The sequence below is a fragment of the Rhincodon typus genome, chromosome 12, assembly GCF_021869965.1.
Source record: "Rhincodon typus isolate 14 chromosome 12, sRhiTyp1.1, whole genome shotgun sequence".
Taxonomy (NCBI): domain Eukaryota; kingdom Metazoa; phylum Chordata; class Chondrichthyes; order Orectolobiformes; family Rhincodontidae; genus Rhincodon; species Rhincodon typus.
The window spans coordinates 6,866,248-6,881,800 of NC_063343.1; the positions used below are offsets into that span (position 1 = coordinate 6,866,248).

The following is a 15,553-nucleotide window of genomic DNA, read 5'->3' on the forward strand; positions in this document are numbered from 1 at the left end:
TTCTGTTAGTCTTGTACGTTTTCTGTTAGTCTTGTACATTTTCTGTTAGTCTTGTACGTTTTCTGTTAGTCTTGTACGTTTTCTCCTTCATAATGTTCTCTAATAACGGTCCACCTTTTCAACTATAGTTTTCCTTTAATTTTATTTGATGGTTAGATCACTCCTATTTGGTGTTTCAGTGGATTGTTTGGTTTCCTCTGTGTCCCAATTCCGTTCTTTCACCAGAGCATCATTACAAGCATTTGTTTTTTTTTTTGTGAAAGGGGTGATTTTCAGCTTGTTTTTGCTTTTGCTTTTGTCCAGATCTGTCAATTTCTCCACCATTTCTTGGAGCTTAAGTCAATGTTTCTGTAGATGTTCATTCTAAGCCTAATCATCCCACCATGCATTTCATTTTTAGATTAGCTTGCTTGAGGATTGTGCAAGCATACTTCACCTCATCGGCGCAATGTTTACACCGCTGTTCAGCGTGTCATGATCATCAGAGACTGGTTAACTGCATGGGTTCATTTATTTAAAACGGCAGGACACATTGTAAATTATAACGCTGACATTACAGCAACCAACTGATTTCAGTACTTGGAAACGCAAAGTGGACTACCTGGAAGGCAGAATCACAATGTAAATTTGCTATAGTTCTGTTCTCTGAGAGAGAAATGAATGGTGTTGGCTTAACCTGAGTGTCACCTTGCCTCAGATGAGGGACGCGGTTGAGAAGCCAATATTTTCATGGTAACCTCAGCCAGTGCAAGAATTGAACCCACACAGTTGGCATCACTCTGTGTTGCAAACCAACTGAGTTAGCTGACTCCTTGGCAGAAGTTCAACATTTTGTATACACACCAAACACGGATAGTTGATGGCAAATTGTCTGAAAGGCAAGGTGCACATTCAGTGGCAAACATCACATTCAATTCATTAGTTCTGACATGTTGTGGCTATAACTATCCCAGAGTTGTTCAATTGTAATTTGGACTTTGCTTGCAATACTTTTCCTTCCCTTTCACTTTGCATGAATAACTGTATTTATATATACTTACTCTCTTTTACATTGGTACACTGTTCATCTGAATACACAACACCATGTTTATTTCGAGCTTGACATGAAACACAAATCCTTGACATTGTTTTCAGGGTCAGTGTGCTGTTGGTCAAGTTGCCAGTAGTCACTGGTTTGATGTTCCCTGTGAAGTTCCATGTAATCTGTGCCAGGGGATTGGCTTTGGCCATACAACTAAAACTCATCCTAGTTCGACTGATTTTTACTTCAACAGGTTTGTCTGTGGGAAGAAGTTGAACTGCAGTAAATTGCACATCATCGGTTTTCCCTCAATTACTTTCCCTGTCAGTCAAAGGAATAAGGCCCATTGGACCCTAAGTGCAATGGGACTTGACATTCCTCCAATACTTTATTCAATACTAATATGCAGGTTCTCTGGAGAGTTCAGAAAATGCACTTTGGGATCACAAGCAAGTCCTGCTACGCTGACTATATCAGAATTAATCAAGATGCTGAAGCTTCTAATGAACAATTACTTGGCATCTGGAACTCTGCAAAACAAAAATCACAGCTTCAAGTTCGGCTTCAGAAAATCCTGAATGGTTTGTGTTTACACTTAGCTGGGAATAATTAGCAGATTAAAACCTGCTCTGACTCCTGAAAACTATAAAATGGATCCTGCAATAACTCAAACTCACACCTTGCCTCTGCGACTCGACACCCAACTCCACCCCCTCCAAAACGCCTTCTGGATAACCCTGGCTTCTTACACTACAGTCCAACCTGTCTTTCCTCCAATCCTGCCACCCTCTCCCAACCCAACCACATTCACCCCTTCAACACCAGGCACAACCGGACTCCTAACCCCTACTCAGAACATGACGACATGAATTATTCACTTCCCCACATACCACCTCCCTCCTGACCCAATCCAGGTCTGATTACCCCATTCTCCGAACCCTCCTCATCCTAAACCCAACTCCCAATACTGACGCCCAACAAGCCCCCTCCATACTCAACAACCACCTCCCCTCTAACACAAGCTCACTGTCCAATTCCTCACAGAGCCAACCCCTGGCCTGTACTGATCTGACTTAACTCTGCATTGCTCAAGGTCATGTCTCTGACCTAAACACTGCTATGATGACCTTCAACCCCTCTTCCCCTCAAAACCTAATGCCCTCCAATCACTCACCCATCTACCGTCCATTCCCATGCCATCCCAACACTTTCATACTCTTGGGTCCCCAAATCCTCACCCACCTTGTACCCTCCTGGCACCCTAACCTTTGGCTAGCTGGAACCCTATCCTTTGGCTAGCTGGTACCCTACCCCTCGGCTAGCTGGTACCCTATCCCTCATCCAGCTGGCACCCCAGCTCCACACCCATCAGACATGTGCCACCCAAAGTCCCACCCACCTACTTGGCACCCTATCTCTCAATTGCCTGGCACCCTACCCCTTTGAAACTTATACCTTTGACACTCTCCCAGCTGCCACTTTTCTCCCTTACTTACCCAATGCAGTAGATCTCTCTGAGCAGCTGTCAATGTAGCTGCAGGGACCTTTTAATACAGCAACATGTGTTGAAAAATACAGCCTTGGTTCTACACTGACCCACTCCAGTACTGGCTTTGTAGGCAGGCTCTGGGCCTGAACTAGACTACTTCAGGTGAGGACGCTCCTGTTTCAGGTGCTCACAAGGAGAAATCCTAAACGTGACTGAGTTTTTTTTTCCCAGTCTGGGTTTGAATGTTTCTGAGTTTGAATGTCAGCAGATTATTTGGTCATGACTGATTTACCATGCTTATCTATTTTGTGTCTTCCATAGCTGCTGGACCCTGTGCTTTTATTTGTATGTGCAGGAAATTGATGGGGTAGGGGCTGAGAGCAGATTAATACTGAGCAAATTCCATGAACCCAACAGCTGTCCTGCTTCCAACACTCGTGTGGTTTTAAAATTATATTTAAAAATAAATAAAATTGGTTGGTGTACACCATTTTTGATTTGTTGAAAGGCTCCATCAGACTGGAACAGAGCAGATATATCTCCTCTGCTCAAGAATGGAGGGAGGTAGTAAACAGAAGGCTAGCTTGGCATTGTCACAAGGTAGGTATTAGAACTGATCGATGAGGAGGTTATGGCTGGCTGATTGGAAAGGTGATTGGAAAGAGTAAGCATGGCTTTGTGAAAGGGAAATAATGTTTAGCCAACGCATTTGATTTCTTCGAAAGAGTAACATGTATTGTCATTAAAGGGGAGCTTGCAGATGCACTGGCGTTTCTAGAAGGCATTTGACAAAGTTCCACACAAAAAGTCATCCTGCAAAGTAGGAAGTCAAAATCTAGAAACAACATAGTAACATAGGAGACAAGCAGAACACAGTTTAGGCACAAAATGCTCTCTGTCTGAATAACAGAATGTGACAAGTGGATTCCTCCAGGGATCTGTTGTGAGACTTCAGCTTTTCACAATTTATATTAATGACTTAGAAAAGGGGAGCAAAGACACAATAGTTAAAATTTCTAATGTTGTGATGATAGGCAGGAATCTATATTATGAAACCAAAAGATGGGTGCAGAAGGATATAGATTGAGTGAAAGGGCAAACATCTGGCAGATAGACTATAGCATGGGACAGTGTGAAATTGTTCACTTTGGCAGTGAGAATAAAAAGGAAGAGAATATTACTTAACTGGAGAATTACTGCAGGATTCCAAGGTGCAGAAGGATTTCAATGTTCTAGTGCATTGTGATGAAGATTTCTCATATGTTATCGTTATTTGGGAACACCCATTCTTAAGGAGAGGTAAATGAGTTTTAGACTTTTAGTTCTGTGGAGGTGACTTGTTTCTTTTTAAAAGGGTCAGAAACTCGTATTTTAGGATTCAGTTAAAGTAACATTTCCAACAAATGATTAGCTTAGAACATTAGAAATAGGAGCAGGAATAGGCCATCCGTCCCCTAGAGCCAGCTCTGCCATTCAGTAATGGTAGCGATGATGTGGAGGTGCTGGTGTTAGACTGGTGTGGATAAAGCCAAAAATCACATGGTACCAAATTATAGTCCAATGGGTTTATTTGAAATGACAAGCTTTCGGAGCTCTGTTCCTTCACCTGACGAAGGAGCAGCGCTCTGAAAGCTTGTGATTTCAAATAAACCTGTTGGACTTTAACCTGGTGTCGTGTGACTTCCGACTTTGCCCATCATTCAATAAGATCATGGCTGATCTTTTCATGGACTCTGCTCCACTTAGGCCCCCACCCTCCACCCACCCCGCTCACAATAACCCTTAATTCTTTTATTGTTCAAAAATCTGTCTATCTTCACCTTAAAATGATTAGACATGCTGCCTGGTGAGATAATGCCTGAATGGTTTAGTAGGAAAGATGGACACTCCAAAACTTGGAAGCAGGTCCAATTAAGGAGGAAAGACCGATATCAGTAAATGCGCTGTTTAGCAGCTCCAATTAGTCAAAGTAACTGGAAATGGACCTGAGTACTTTTCCTCAAAGTTCAATGAGAAAACTCAATGAGTTAGTCTGTGCCTGTGTGACTTGGGGAGAAATGGAGAGAATTACATGTAGTGAATGCACAGAAACTCACAGAAAGGAAAGGGTTTATGGGCCTGTCTGTTGAGTAATACGTATTAGAGTGAAGAGTTTGAAGGATACTGCACAGAATTTGTATCTGTTAAGGATATTGCTGGGCAAAAGGGTTGAATCTTCCTTTTTGCTGTGGATATTTCCAAATTGTTGTACACATAAATTTGTTTCTTTGCTTTTCTTGGGCATTATAAACTGTGATGTTCTTTCGTTAAAATAATTTGGCAGCCTCTTGTAAATATGGATCAGTGACCATAGGAACCAAATTGTACAAATATAATTTATGGTCTATGAAGCCAGGTTTCAGTCTGGAATCTGACTTGTCCAGCTGTATTATAACCACATGAATCACAAAATGGTAATATATGGGCAGCAAGTAATTAAGAAGGTTATCTTATATCACAGGGAGAATCGAGTTGAGGTTGTACAGGGCATTTGTGAGGCTTCTTCTGGAGTACTGTGTGCAGTTCTGGTCACTCAGTTATAGGAAGGATATTATTAAACTGCAGAAGGTTCAGAAGAGATTTACCAGGATGTTGCTGCATATGGAATGTTTGAGTTACAAGGAGAGGTTGGATAGGCAGGAACTTTTTTCACTGGAGCGCAGGAGATGACCTGAGAAAAGTTGATAAAATCTTGAGACGTATAGATTGAGTTAATGATAGTTGTTTTCTCCCTAGGATGGGAGATTTCAAGACTAGGGGGCACATTTTTAAGGTGAGTGGAGAGACATTTCAAAAAGATATGAGAGGCAAATTTTTTACACAAAGGATATTTCACGTGTGGAATGACCTTCCTGAGGAAGTGGTGGATGTCGGTACAGTTACAACGTTTAAAAGACACTTGGGTAAGTACATGAATAGGAAAGGTTTGGAGGGATATGGGCCAGGAGCAGGCAGCTGGGACGAGTTCAGTTTGGGATTATGTTCGGCATGGACTGGTTGGACCGAAGGGCCTATTTCCACGCTGTATGACTCTATGATTCTGTGACTATGAGTGTAAATGTAAGGATAGTTGCTCGATAGTACAGAGGTGGAGTACAACTGAAAAATGAATATTGACCAGATTTTCTGAGGAATTGTGATCCTCTGCAGATAGCCAGGCCAGCACCTCCTCTACAGAAAAGAATGGAACTCTGCATTTCTGAGAGGAAATTCCGCTCAGGTCTCCTTCAGGAAATGGGAAACCGTGCTTCCATTCTGACAGCTCTTTCATAGCATAGATCAGTCAGGGGAAGGCAAGCCATGTGCTCTTTTCACAGCAGGCAGTTGCTGTACTGTGACCCTGAAATGGTCCTGATAGTTACTGTGACAGCTGCCATCAAACCATAAGTATGCAAGGTTGATTTTCAGGTGCTGGGAGGGTACAGTGCCAGATGAGTATGGGGTACTGTGTCAGAAAGGTAGGGTGCCAGGCGGATACAGTGCCAGCTGAGTAGGGGTAGGATGCCAGGTAAATGTCAAATGAGAAGAGGATAGTGTGCCAAGTGCTAAGTTGGCAAGGGGGCCAAACAAGTGATGCTGTGTTTAGGGTAGGTGGGGTCTGATGAGAGAAGTCTGGTGCAATTGGTCATGGGTTGGGTGAGCATTCTGTTTGGAGCATTCAGATACTGGGTGGTTGTGGGGGTGCGGTGGGTACAGGGGATATGAACGTTGGGTCCAGCATCAAGTGGGTATTAGTTCCAATCTGATTTAATTGGCAACCTTCGGAGGGGTTTCAAACATAGGGGAAGTGCTGAGTGGCAGCTTCAATTTCCCACGCCCTTCCTTTGGAGTCAGCTACAATGGAGATCATAGAGAGTCACACAGCACAACTCCCATCTTCACGAGAAATACAACTGCCTGGCCAGCACAGACTCTGGCCCCTTCTGTAAAAATTCTCATCTTGCACTCCTCAGGACAATCAACAATACTGACGCACAGGGAAAACAAGAGTTATACTGTATGGGAGGACAGTGTTGGCTGGTTGGCAAGTGGGCTGTAATCAGTTGAAACATTGTCATGTGAATGCAACAGTTAATGATGACTGACAGTTTGCTGCCAGGTTTTGTTTACGTTTTTAACAAGACAGATTGATTCTGATTGGTCAAAGTTTTGCTTGAGAAATGAACCAGAGAATAACCATCACTTATTTTGTTCATGTTTGTTTTGTCAAGATGTTATCCTTTCAACTGTTTACAACAGGCTAAGTACTGACTGTACTTAACTCACCGGTGATTTCAAAACTCACAATATAGAGTCCAACATTCAATGTGATTTGTGATTTGACAACATTTATGGCATAATCCAAAGTGTGTGAAGAACTATGCAATTTAGTCATTGTGAATCAACCTCTCAGTGTGGTGCACTAGCATGTAGTGCAAGCTACCTACACTAATACACAGGGTCCTGCAGTTTGTAGACAGAAAGAACTTGTACACACTCTCAACTTAGCAAAATAGGTCTGCCATTCTCTAGTTCATTTCCCAGGCTTGCTTTGCTTAAAATTTAAACAAAATATAGCAGTTAACTTCCAGTCATCATTAACTGGTGCATTCTCCAGAGGCAACATTTCTACCAGTTACAGTTCACTTGCCTAAAAATCAGTACTCTCCTACGATATGGTATCAATGTTGTTTTCCTTTTACTTTGCTATACTTTTGCAAATTGCCTTGATGAATGCAAGACAAAAAACTTTGGATCACATCAAGGGACCAATCGTGCAGACGAAGAAGTTGGTTGCAACTCTGCCCTGGCACCACTCAGAGTTTGGTGCTGAAGGTTCATGATTGCACTCACTGTTCTGGAGGGGGCAGATAGTGATATAATGGCAATGTCAACTGGATTAATAATCCAGATCGGGTTTGCATCACAACAGGGCAGCAAGTGGAATTTAAATTAAATTAATCCAGCAGTGGAAACTAACAATAATAAATGGTGGCCGTGAAACTATCATCGATTGTTGTAAAAACCCATCTGGTTCAATACTGCCTTCATGGAAGGAAACTGCCATCCTTACCTGGTCTGACCTACGTGTGACTCCACACCCGCAGCAATGTGGTTGACTCTTAACTGCCATCTGGGCAATTAGGGATGGGGCAATAACTGCTGGCTGTCCCAGCAAGGCCTACATGCCATTAAAAGAAAAATAGCTCTCCACAACTCCATGTTCTAGACTAAGCCAAGATAGTTTACTGAAACAGTTTTCATAGGTAAGAGCAACTGCAGAAAAGTGCAGTTCTAATAGGTAGCTCCAATTGATAAGTGCACTTCTTTTCCTTGTCCAAGGTCAAAGAATAATTTTTTTCAATTGGCAAATAGCACATCTACATACCCATGCTCCTAGTACCGGCCAAGGAATCAGGAAAAAGTGTATGTCGTGTGCTTTACTTTGCGTCTACAATTGGAAGCAAGTCTGTATAGCACTATATCCTAAGGAAGAGAAAAACCCAAACTGACACTAACAAACCAATTTCTACGAGAATAATTGGATCAGTTATTAAAAAGCAAAATTGAACAGTCCCCTTGAATGAGAATAATCTGATCAGTTCAAGTCGGCATAATTTTAAATTATACCTGTACGACAAATTCAGTTTTATCTCACTTGCAAGGTGATACACGCGAGAACTGGACAGTGCTGTGGGCTGTGTGCAGTTCCTGATCACTGAGGCAAAAGCAGAACTTTATATCTTTTCAGGCTTGATGCATATCTTTAGCTTTTTGGAGCGGTGAATAACATCACCAGAGAAGCCAATTCTGCTAAACATGTTGTGAAGGAAGGTGCAGACGTTCTAACTTTACCATATCAGCATCTATTCAATGGTTGATATTAAGCTCTGTTGCCTGTAAATTGGTTCTCTGTTGGACAGTTCTCATCCATAAATGTTCAACTTGCTCTATGGCTTGGAATGCCTTCCTTCTCTAGAATTCACCAAGAGGTTCGAGTTGCTCCAACTCATTTTCTTGTACATTCCTCCCTTTCCTTTCACCCTACAGCGGGTAGTTATATTTTCAACTGTCTGGGCCCGAAGGTCTGAGATACTCTTCGGAAACTCTCCACATCAGTTCCCTTCTTAAGGTGCACCTTAAAACCCATTCCTTTGACTGAGTCTTATGTCACCCATCTTAATATCGCCTTCATTAGCTTGGTGGTTACTTTTGTCCAATTATAACTCTTGGCAAGGCTTATTCCCATATTAATAGTGCTATGTGAGTGTAAGTTGTTGTCAGAGTAAAGTATATGTGAAGAAAGCTATTTGTTCCATTGTGATCATTCTACGTTAGAAACTATTGGCTTCCGAGCACGGCTCTGAACTATCTCCTGAATGGTCTTAGAGACTGGACCTGTACAACTGCAATCAGTAAAGCTCCTCCTGAGAATGTCATAACGGGAAGTTAAAAATACCTCAACCTTTACGTCACGTGAAACTACTTAATGGCAAAGTCTTTCTAATTAATCATTGAGAGGTGAGAGGTGAAAATATTATCAAGAAATCTCACTCCTGGTTCTCATGTAGTGCACCAACACGAAGAGGATTAGGAATTGGGAAAGTCTGAGTTGAGCAATAATAGCACCATACAGCATCTTAAGAGAACACAATCCAAAAAAAGGTTAATAATGTACACTTGCTTACATTGGACGTAGATTTCCAAATCATCCGAAGACCCACTTCCAATATAATTTGTTGCTGTACAGCTGTAGAAACCAGAATCGCTTCTAGAAACATATTGGAAGGTCAGAGTTCCTTTCACAGCACTAAGAGATCTTGTTTGACCATTGCTTTCCTCTCTCTTGTACCAGGTGTATGTAGCTTCAGGATTGCTATTACCGGTGCACAACAAGGAGAGCTTGCCTCCCTCTTTAACCTCCAATTGTGATCCATTAACTACTTGAATGGTTATGTTTTTAGGTGCATCTGAAAGTAAAATACATTGATGTCTAAAGTTCTACAGACAACTTGGCAGAGTTTACAAAATAGTGAAAGGTTTGGATAATGCATTTATTAACCAGTTATTCCCATTGATAGTTTGGGATGATCAGCAGGCAAGAGTTTAAATAATGAAGGAGGAGAAATAGAATTCCTTGTCATAGGTACAGTGTGCATTGACTGCCTGGATTTATGAGGGAGTTGGTGTGAATGTTGAATCCTAAATCCTACAGTGTGGAAGCAGGTTATTTGGCCCATCGAGTCCACACCGATCCTCCAAAGAGCATCTCAACCAGACTCCTACCCTTGGAGATAGTAAGAACTGCAGATGCTGGAGTCAGAGATAACACAGTGTGGAGCTGGAGGAACACAGCAGGCCAGGCGGCATCAGAGGGGCAGGGAAGCTAACGTTTCGGGTTGCGACCCTTCTTCAGAAATTTCAACATTACGACTGATCACATCAGTAATACCTTGCAAACACCAGTGCACCTCTAATTATTTATCTGCAGCAATGATTATACTTTTAGAAGTATCTAAATGTTGCAAATGAATGGTCTTTTTTTATGACAGACAATACAGCATTATTGATGTTAGGCCAAGACTTACCATTCCAAATGTACTTTCTCGCTCCTTCTCTCTCTCTTCCCTTCTCTCTCCGACTTGAAATAATTCCGCAGGGACTGGTATCCAGTCACCAAGCCACCCTTTATTTACATGTGCATAATACTTGACACTGACCCAGCTTCCTCAGAGCCAGCTATTAGAGTGAACAGAACCCCCGACACTCCTGTTTGTATCTGTCAGCCAGGGTTCCCCGACTGGCCCAGATTAACAGTCCCAAGTCAGGGAACTCATATTCTATGAGGTCCACCTGGCTGACCTCATTACAATCATTACATCCCTCCCCTCTGAGTCCAGGGATGTAGGCCAGTTCTTTTTCTTGGACCCACTGCTGGGGTGCTTTTCCAGGATTTCCTCTGACTCCGTCTCGGATACGGGCAGCATGTACTGGACCGTAGAACACCGCTTGTGATCAGAGCATGTGGGAAGAGACTCATCCTCTTCTTCACATGGTAAAGGTATCGAGACTGTGACATCTGCTGTGTCTATCTCAGACTCTGAAGCTTCTTCAATGCTAGACAGATGGGGAGACCCATAGACCCATAGCCTTTCTGGCTGTTCTGAGTGGCCGGGTGTGTTTTGCTCCTGCCCCGTTGGTGTTTATTCAGGACTGCCTCACCTAGCTGAACGTTGTATGTTATGGGAGCTGACCTCATGTCGGCCATTCCTCTTAACCATGCTGGGCCATTTCCCTGGTTTCGGCCCCGAAATTTGTCCCTTGAAGGAAACTCTCTCTCTCACTTAGGGTAGTCTTGTATTCAGCAATGGAGTTCCTGATGCCATTTTACACTCCCACCCAGGTCCGGGAAGACCAGATTTAACCTGGTGCAGAGACTTATCCCCATTAGCAACTCTGCTGGAGCTGCCCCTGTGGTTGCATGAGGAGTGGTCCGATAATCAAATAGGAACCAAGACAGTTTGGTATTGAATGAAGGTATTGGCTGTTTCTTTAAGCCTGCCTTCAAAGTCTGGAATGGTCTTTATGCCAGACTGTTGAATGGTGGATGGTATGTAGCTGTCCTCAGATGCCAAATGCCATTCACCTTCAGGAAATACTCGAATTCCCTCTGGTACCTGTTATCTGTGACCAACACTTCCGGGAGCCCAGGTATTGCAAAAGATGCTCACAGCTTTTCTATCATCATTGCCGAGCTTGATGGTTGAACTCTGTGCACCTCCAACCACTTTGAGTGGGCGTACGTAATGACTAAGATCATTGAGCCCATAAAAGTGCTGGCACAGTCGAGGTAAAACCGAGCCCAAGGATTTCCTGGTCATTCCCACAAATGTGGCGGAACTGCTGGCAGTAATTTTTTGTCTGTGGGCGTTGCCCCATCAAGGCGATTATGTCTGCATCCAATCCTGGCCACCAGCCATAACTTCTCAACAACATCTTCATTTTGGACATCTCTGGATGACCCTGGTGGAGTTCAGCTAGTATCTGATAGCTACCTTTACTCAGGACAGTCACTCTTGCTCCCTACAGTGATATGCCATTCTCTACGGTGACCTGGTCTTGCCAGGCCCTGAAAGGTTTCAGTTCTGGTTGTGATGTACTTCCCCCATCATCACCAGCTGTTTTGGTTTTGCCAGGACTGGATCTTTTTGAGTCCACAGTTCTGATATTGTCAGCAGTGACTGGAAGGGAGTCCAGAAAGTTTAAAACCAGAATGGACTCTTCCAGGGAGGCATCACCAGTTGGAGTAACAGACAGTGGGAGGCAGTTCAAGGAATCTGTATTTGCTACATGGCCTCCCAGACCGTGTTCCAATTTGAAATTGTACGCATTTAGAGTGAGGGCCCACTGCTGAATTCGACCTGAAACAATGGATAGCCTGTCCCGTCCTCTTTTAGTCACCTTAGTAGGGGTTTGTTGTCTGTTACTGTTACAAATTTACATTCATAAAGGTACTGGTGGAACTTTCTCATACCAAAACCTTCCTTCTCTATCTGGGCGTACTTGCGCTCTGCGTCAGCCAAAGTCCGGGAAGCGTACGCTGTTGGGCGTTCCTCTCCATTGGGCCATCTGTGAGCCAACACTACCCCAATACCGTATGGGGAGGCATCACATGTCAGCAGCAGATCTCGCTTGGAATCCAAATGTGCCAACACCTTAGACGACGATAGCTGCTTCTTCACTTCCCTAAAGGCTTATGTCTTGGCTATGAGACCATTTCTAAGGCCGGCCCTTTTTCAGTAGCAGACATAGGGGTGCCAGGATGGAGGCCAGGTTATGTATGAACTTCCTGTAGTAATTAATCAATTCATCAGTCTTAAACTCCAGTACAGATTTGGGGGCCAGGACACATTTGATTGTGCTCCCTTTATCTTCCAATGGGTGTAACCCAGTCATATTGACTCTGTAGCCCAAGTAAGTCACTTTGGGTGTCTGGAACGTGCATTTTCCCTTCTAACGCATACACTCGCCTTGGAGAAACATCTAAACACTATATCCAAGTTCTCTAAGTGGTCTTTATAGGTCTTCCCTGTTATTAGCATGTCATCAAGGTAATGGTGACCTGGGGTAGCCCTTGTAAAATGTTCTCCATGGTCTGCTGGGAAAGAGCGCAGGCTGATGATACCCCAAATGGCAGTCTTGTGCATTGGTACAAACCCTTGTGTGTATTAATTGTAGCATACCACTGGGAAACCTCATCCACCCGCAATTACAGGTATGTCCAACTTCATGAAGGGACCGCCCCAGTCAACTTTGCACACAAGTCCTCTATGCGAGGGATCGGGTATTTATACAGCTGTGAGAAGCGGTTTAACATTTGCTTAAAATCCTCACAAAGGCGAACAGACCTGTCAGCCTTCACAATCAGTACAACTGGTGTTGCCCTTTCCTCAAACTGTATCAGTTTGAAAATTCCTTCGCTTTCTAGCCTTCTGATTTCTATCTCTACTTTTGCCCATAAGGCTGAAAATCGTCCGGATATTTAATTAGGACTTCACTCAGGCAGCCATTTTCTAATTGATAGAAGTTGAGCCAATCAAGGTGAACCTTTTTCAATCAATTTCACGCCATCAAGCTTGGGCCTGAATCTTTTACTATGATCAGTAACTGAACTCAGCTGCTTCTCATATGAGACCAGAACCCAAGGTGTACCCTTAATGTGTAAATGTTCCCCGGTATAGGTTCTTAGTCTAACCGAGGTCTTGTGCAAACTTAAGGGTTGGAACCCGGAGCAAATTTTGTCAAAGACTGGTTCTGCAATCACTGATACAGCTGCACTGGTATCAACCTCCATTAGAACTGGTTGACCATTTAACCTGATGTTTATTTTGATTGGTCCTGATTTGGATGTTGCTAAGCAATTTAACTGTTCTAAGCCAGGTGTAGGTGGGCTTTTCAGGGTGGGCCCTCTCCTGGATACCGGCCTGTGAGTTCTCTTACTCCATGTAGGCCTGCTGTGATTCTTCTGCTGTGTTGAGTCCACATACCAGCAGTAAATATAATGGCTTGCCAGCCCAGATCCTGAAGAAAATGTTAACCGCTTGCTCAAGGCTTGGCTTTGTTTTGGGGTTTTGCTGTGGGCTGACCTAGAACCTCTCTGTTCAGGGTATGTCCTGAGTGAGACTATGCAACTGCCTTCACTCAAGTGAAGCTCAGTCAGCTTGGTGAGGATGTCCACTTCCATTGGCGTACACTGGAACTCATAAGCTCCACTTGCCACATTTTCCAATGATAAAGCCAATTGTAGTGCATGTTTGAAGTCCAGTTGGGCTTCAGCTAGTAGGTGCTTTTGCATGGTTACATCATTAATCCCACATATCAAATGGTTTCTCAGCATCTCATTAAGAGTTAAACTAAAGTCACGTGCCTCTGCCAGTCACCTTAACCTCATCAAAAATCCTGACACAGATCCTCCCATTTTCGAACTGCTGAGCAAAACTGATAGCACCTCAGAATTAAAGAATGCCTGGGGTCATAATGTTCCTTAACTAAATCCATCAACACTTGAAATGTTTTAGTATTTGGTGCCTCAAGGAAAGTAAGGCTCCTAATAACTGAAAAAGCTGTGTGTCCACAAGCTGCCAGGAGAATTACTCATTGCTTTTCGTCTGCCCGAATGTCATTTGCCCGGAAAGAAAAGAACGTATTGTTTCCACATACTTCGGCGGCAGGATCGAACAAGTCAAGCTTCCCCCAAATAGCAGCATGATGCCAGAAATGCTTACCCCAACTCAAAAATGACTGTTGCGAGCAAACCTCTTCAGGAGCATATATTTTTTCTCTCTCGTCACCACAGAAATGTCGGTATTCTGACACCAAGTCACCCTTTATTTACATGTGGGGAGTACTTGACACTGGCCCGGCTTCCTCAGAGCCAGCTCTCAGAGTGAACAGAACTTCTGACTCTCCTGTTCTTATCTCTCAGCCAGGGCTCCTTGATTGGACCAGGTTAACAGCCCTAATCGGGGAACTCATATTCTATGAGGTCCATGTGGCTGACCTTATTACAATCACTACACCCCACCTGTCTCTTTCATCCTCAGATTCAGTAATGATCAAAACACATGAGGAAGGGTGGGAAAAGGTAAATTGGGGGAGGATGTGTAGACAAAGGTGGAGAAAGGGGACATTTAACGTGTCTTAGTGACAATGAGGTTATCACAAACTCAATCAAAACAATATTTAAAAAAACACGTTGTTACTCACACTGGACACGAATTTCCAAAGTTTCCGACATATTATTTCCAATGTGATTTGCTGCTTTACAGCTGTAGAACCCAGAATCCCCACTTGCAATACTCTGGAATGATAAAGTGCCTTTAGAGGCATTAATACGTCTTGTTTCACCTTTTTCATCTTCACTCTTGTACCAGCTGTATGTAGCTTCGGGGTTACTGTTACTGGTGCAAGTCAAGGAGACCTTATCACCTTCTTTGATTGCTAATTCTGATCCGTTATCCACTCGGATGGTTATATTTTTGGGTGCATCTGAAAGTGAAAGATAATTTGTAGGCTTATGACATAAATGATGCAGAGCAACATAAATAGAATTAACCATTATTAAGTGACTTGGTTGACTGCCATATTTCATAATCCCCACAGGAAGTGGGTCAACTTTTACCCTTTTATCTTAGAATTAGGATATTCAATCTTGCCTTATATATAGGTTCATAAAATTATCGATTGATATCGGATGGTTACAGCCAGTAAGCCAATCAAGCTTGTGCTGCTGGATCCATGCAATCAATCTCGTTGCACTGCTCATTCCACTGGAACCTATCAATCTTTACTCATTTATAAAATTTGTCAAGTTATTTGTCAAACCTTTTCTGGTGAACCTGTTTCCACTAGATCAGATCATAATAATTTGCGTTGTAAATACGATTGCCTTATGTTCTCTCTGTTCTGAAATATGTATTTTCAAGTTGCCAAACGTACTGTCACGGGAAACACTTTCTTTATGT

The 15,553-nt window shown here is 43.0% G+C and overlaps 1 protein-coding gene across 1 annotated transcript in view; it reads right to left on the reverse strand.

Moving 5' to 3' along the window:
- Nucleotides 1-15,553, reverse strand: part of LOC109930356 (B-cell receptor CD22-like) — an 80,615-nt gene that overhangs the window by 14,361 nt on the left and 50,701 nt on the right. The window contains exons 5-7 of the mRNA XM_020529873.2: nt 14,796-15,077; nt 9,218-9,499; nt 1,041-1,280 (exon numbers count right to left, since the gene is read on the reverse strand). Of these exons, the coding sequence (XP_020385462.2) occupies nt 1,041-1,280; nt 9,218-9,499; nt 14,796-15,077 (804 nt within the window). The remainder of the gene's footprint in view (nt 1-1,040; nt 1,281-9,217; nt 9,500-14,795; nt 15,078-15,553) is intronic.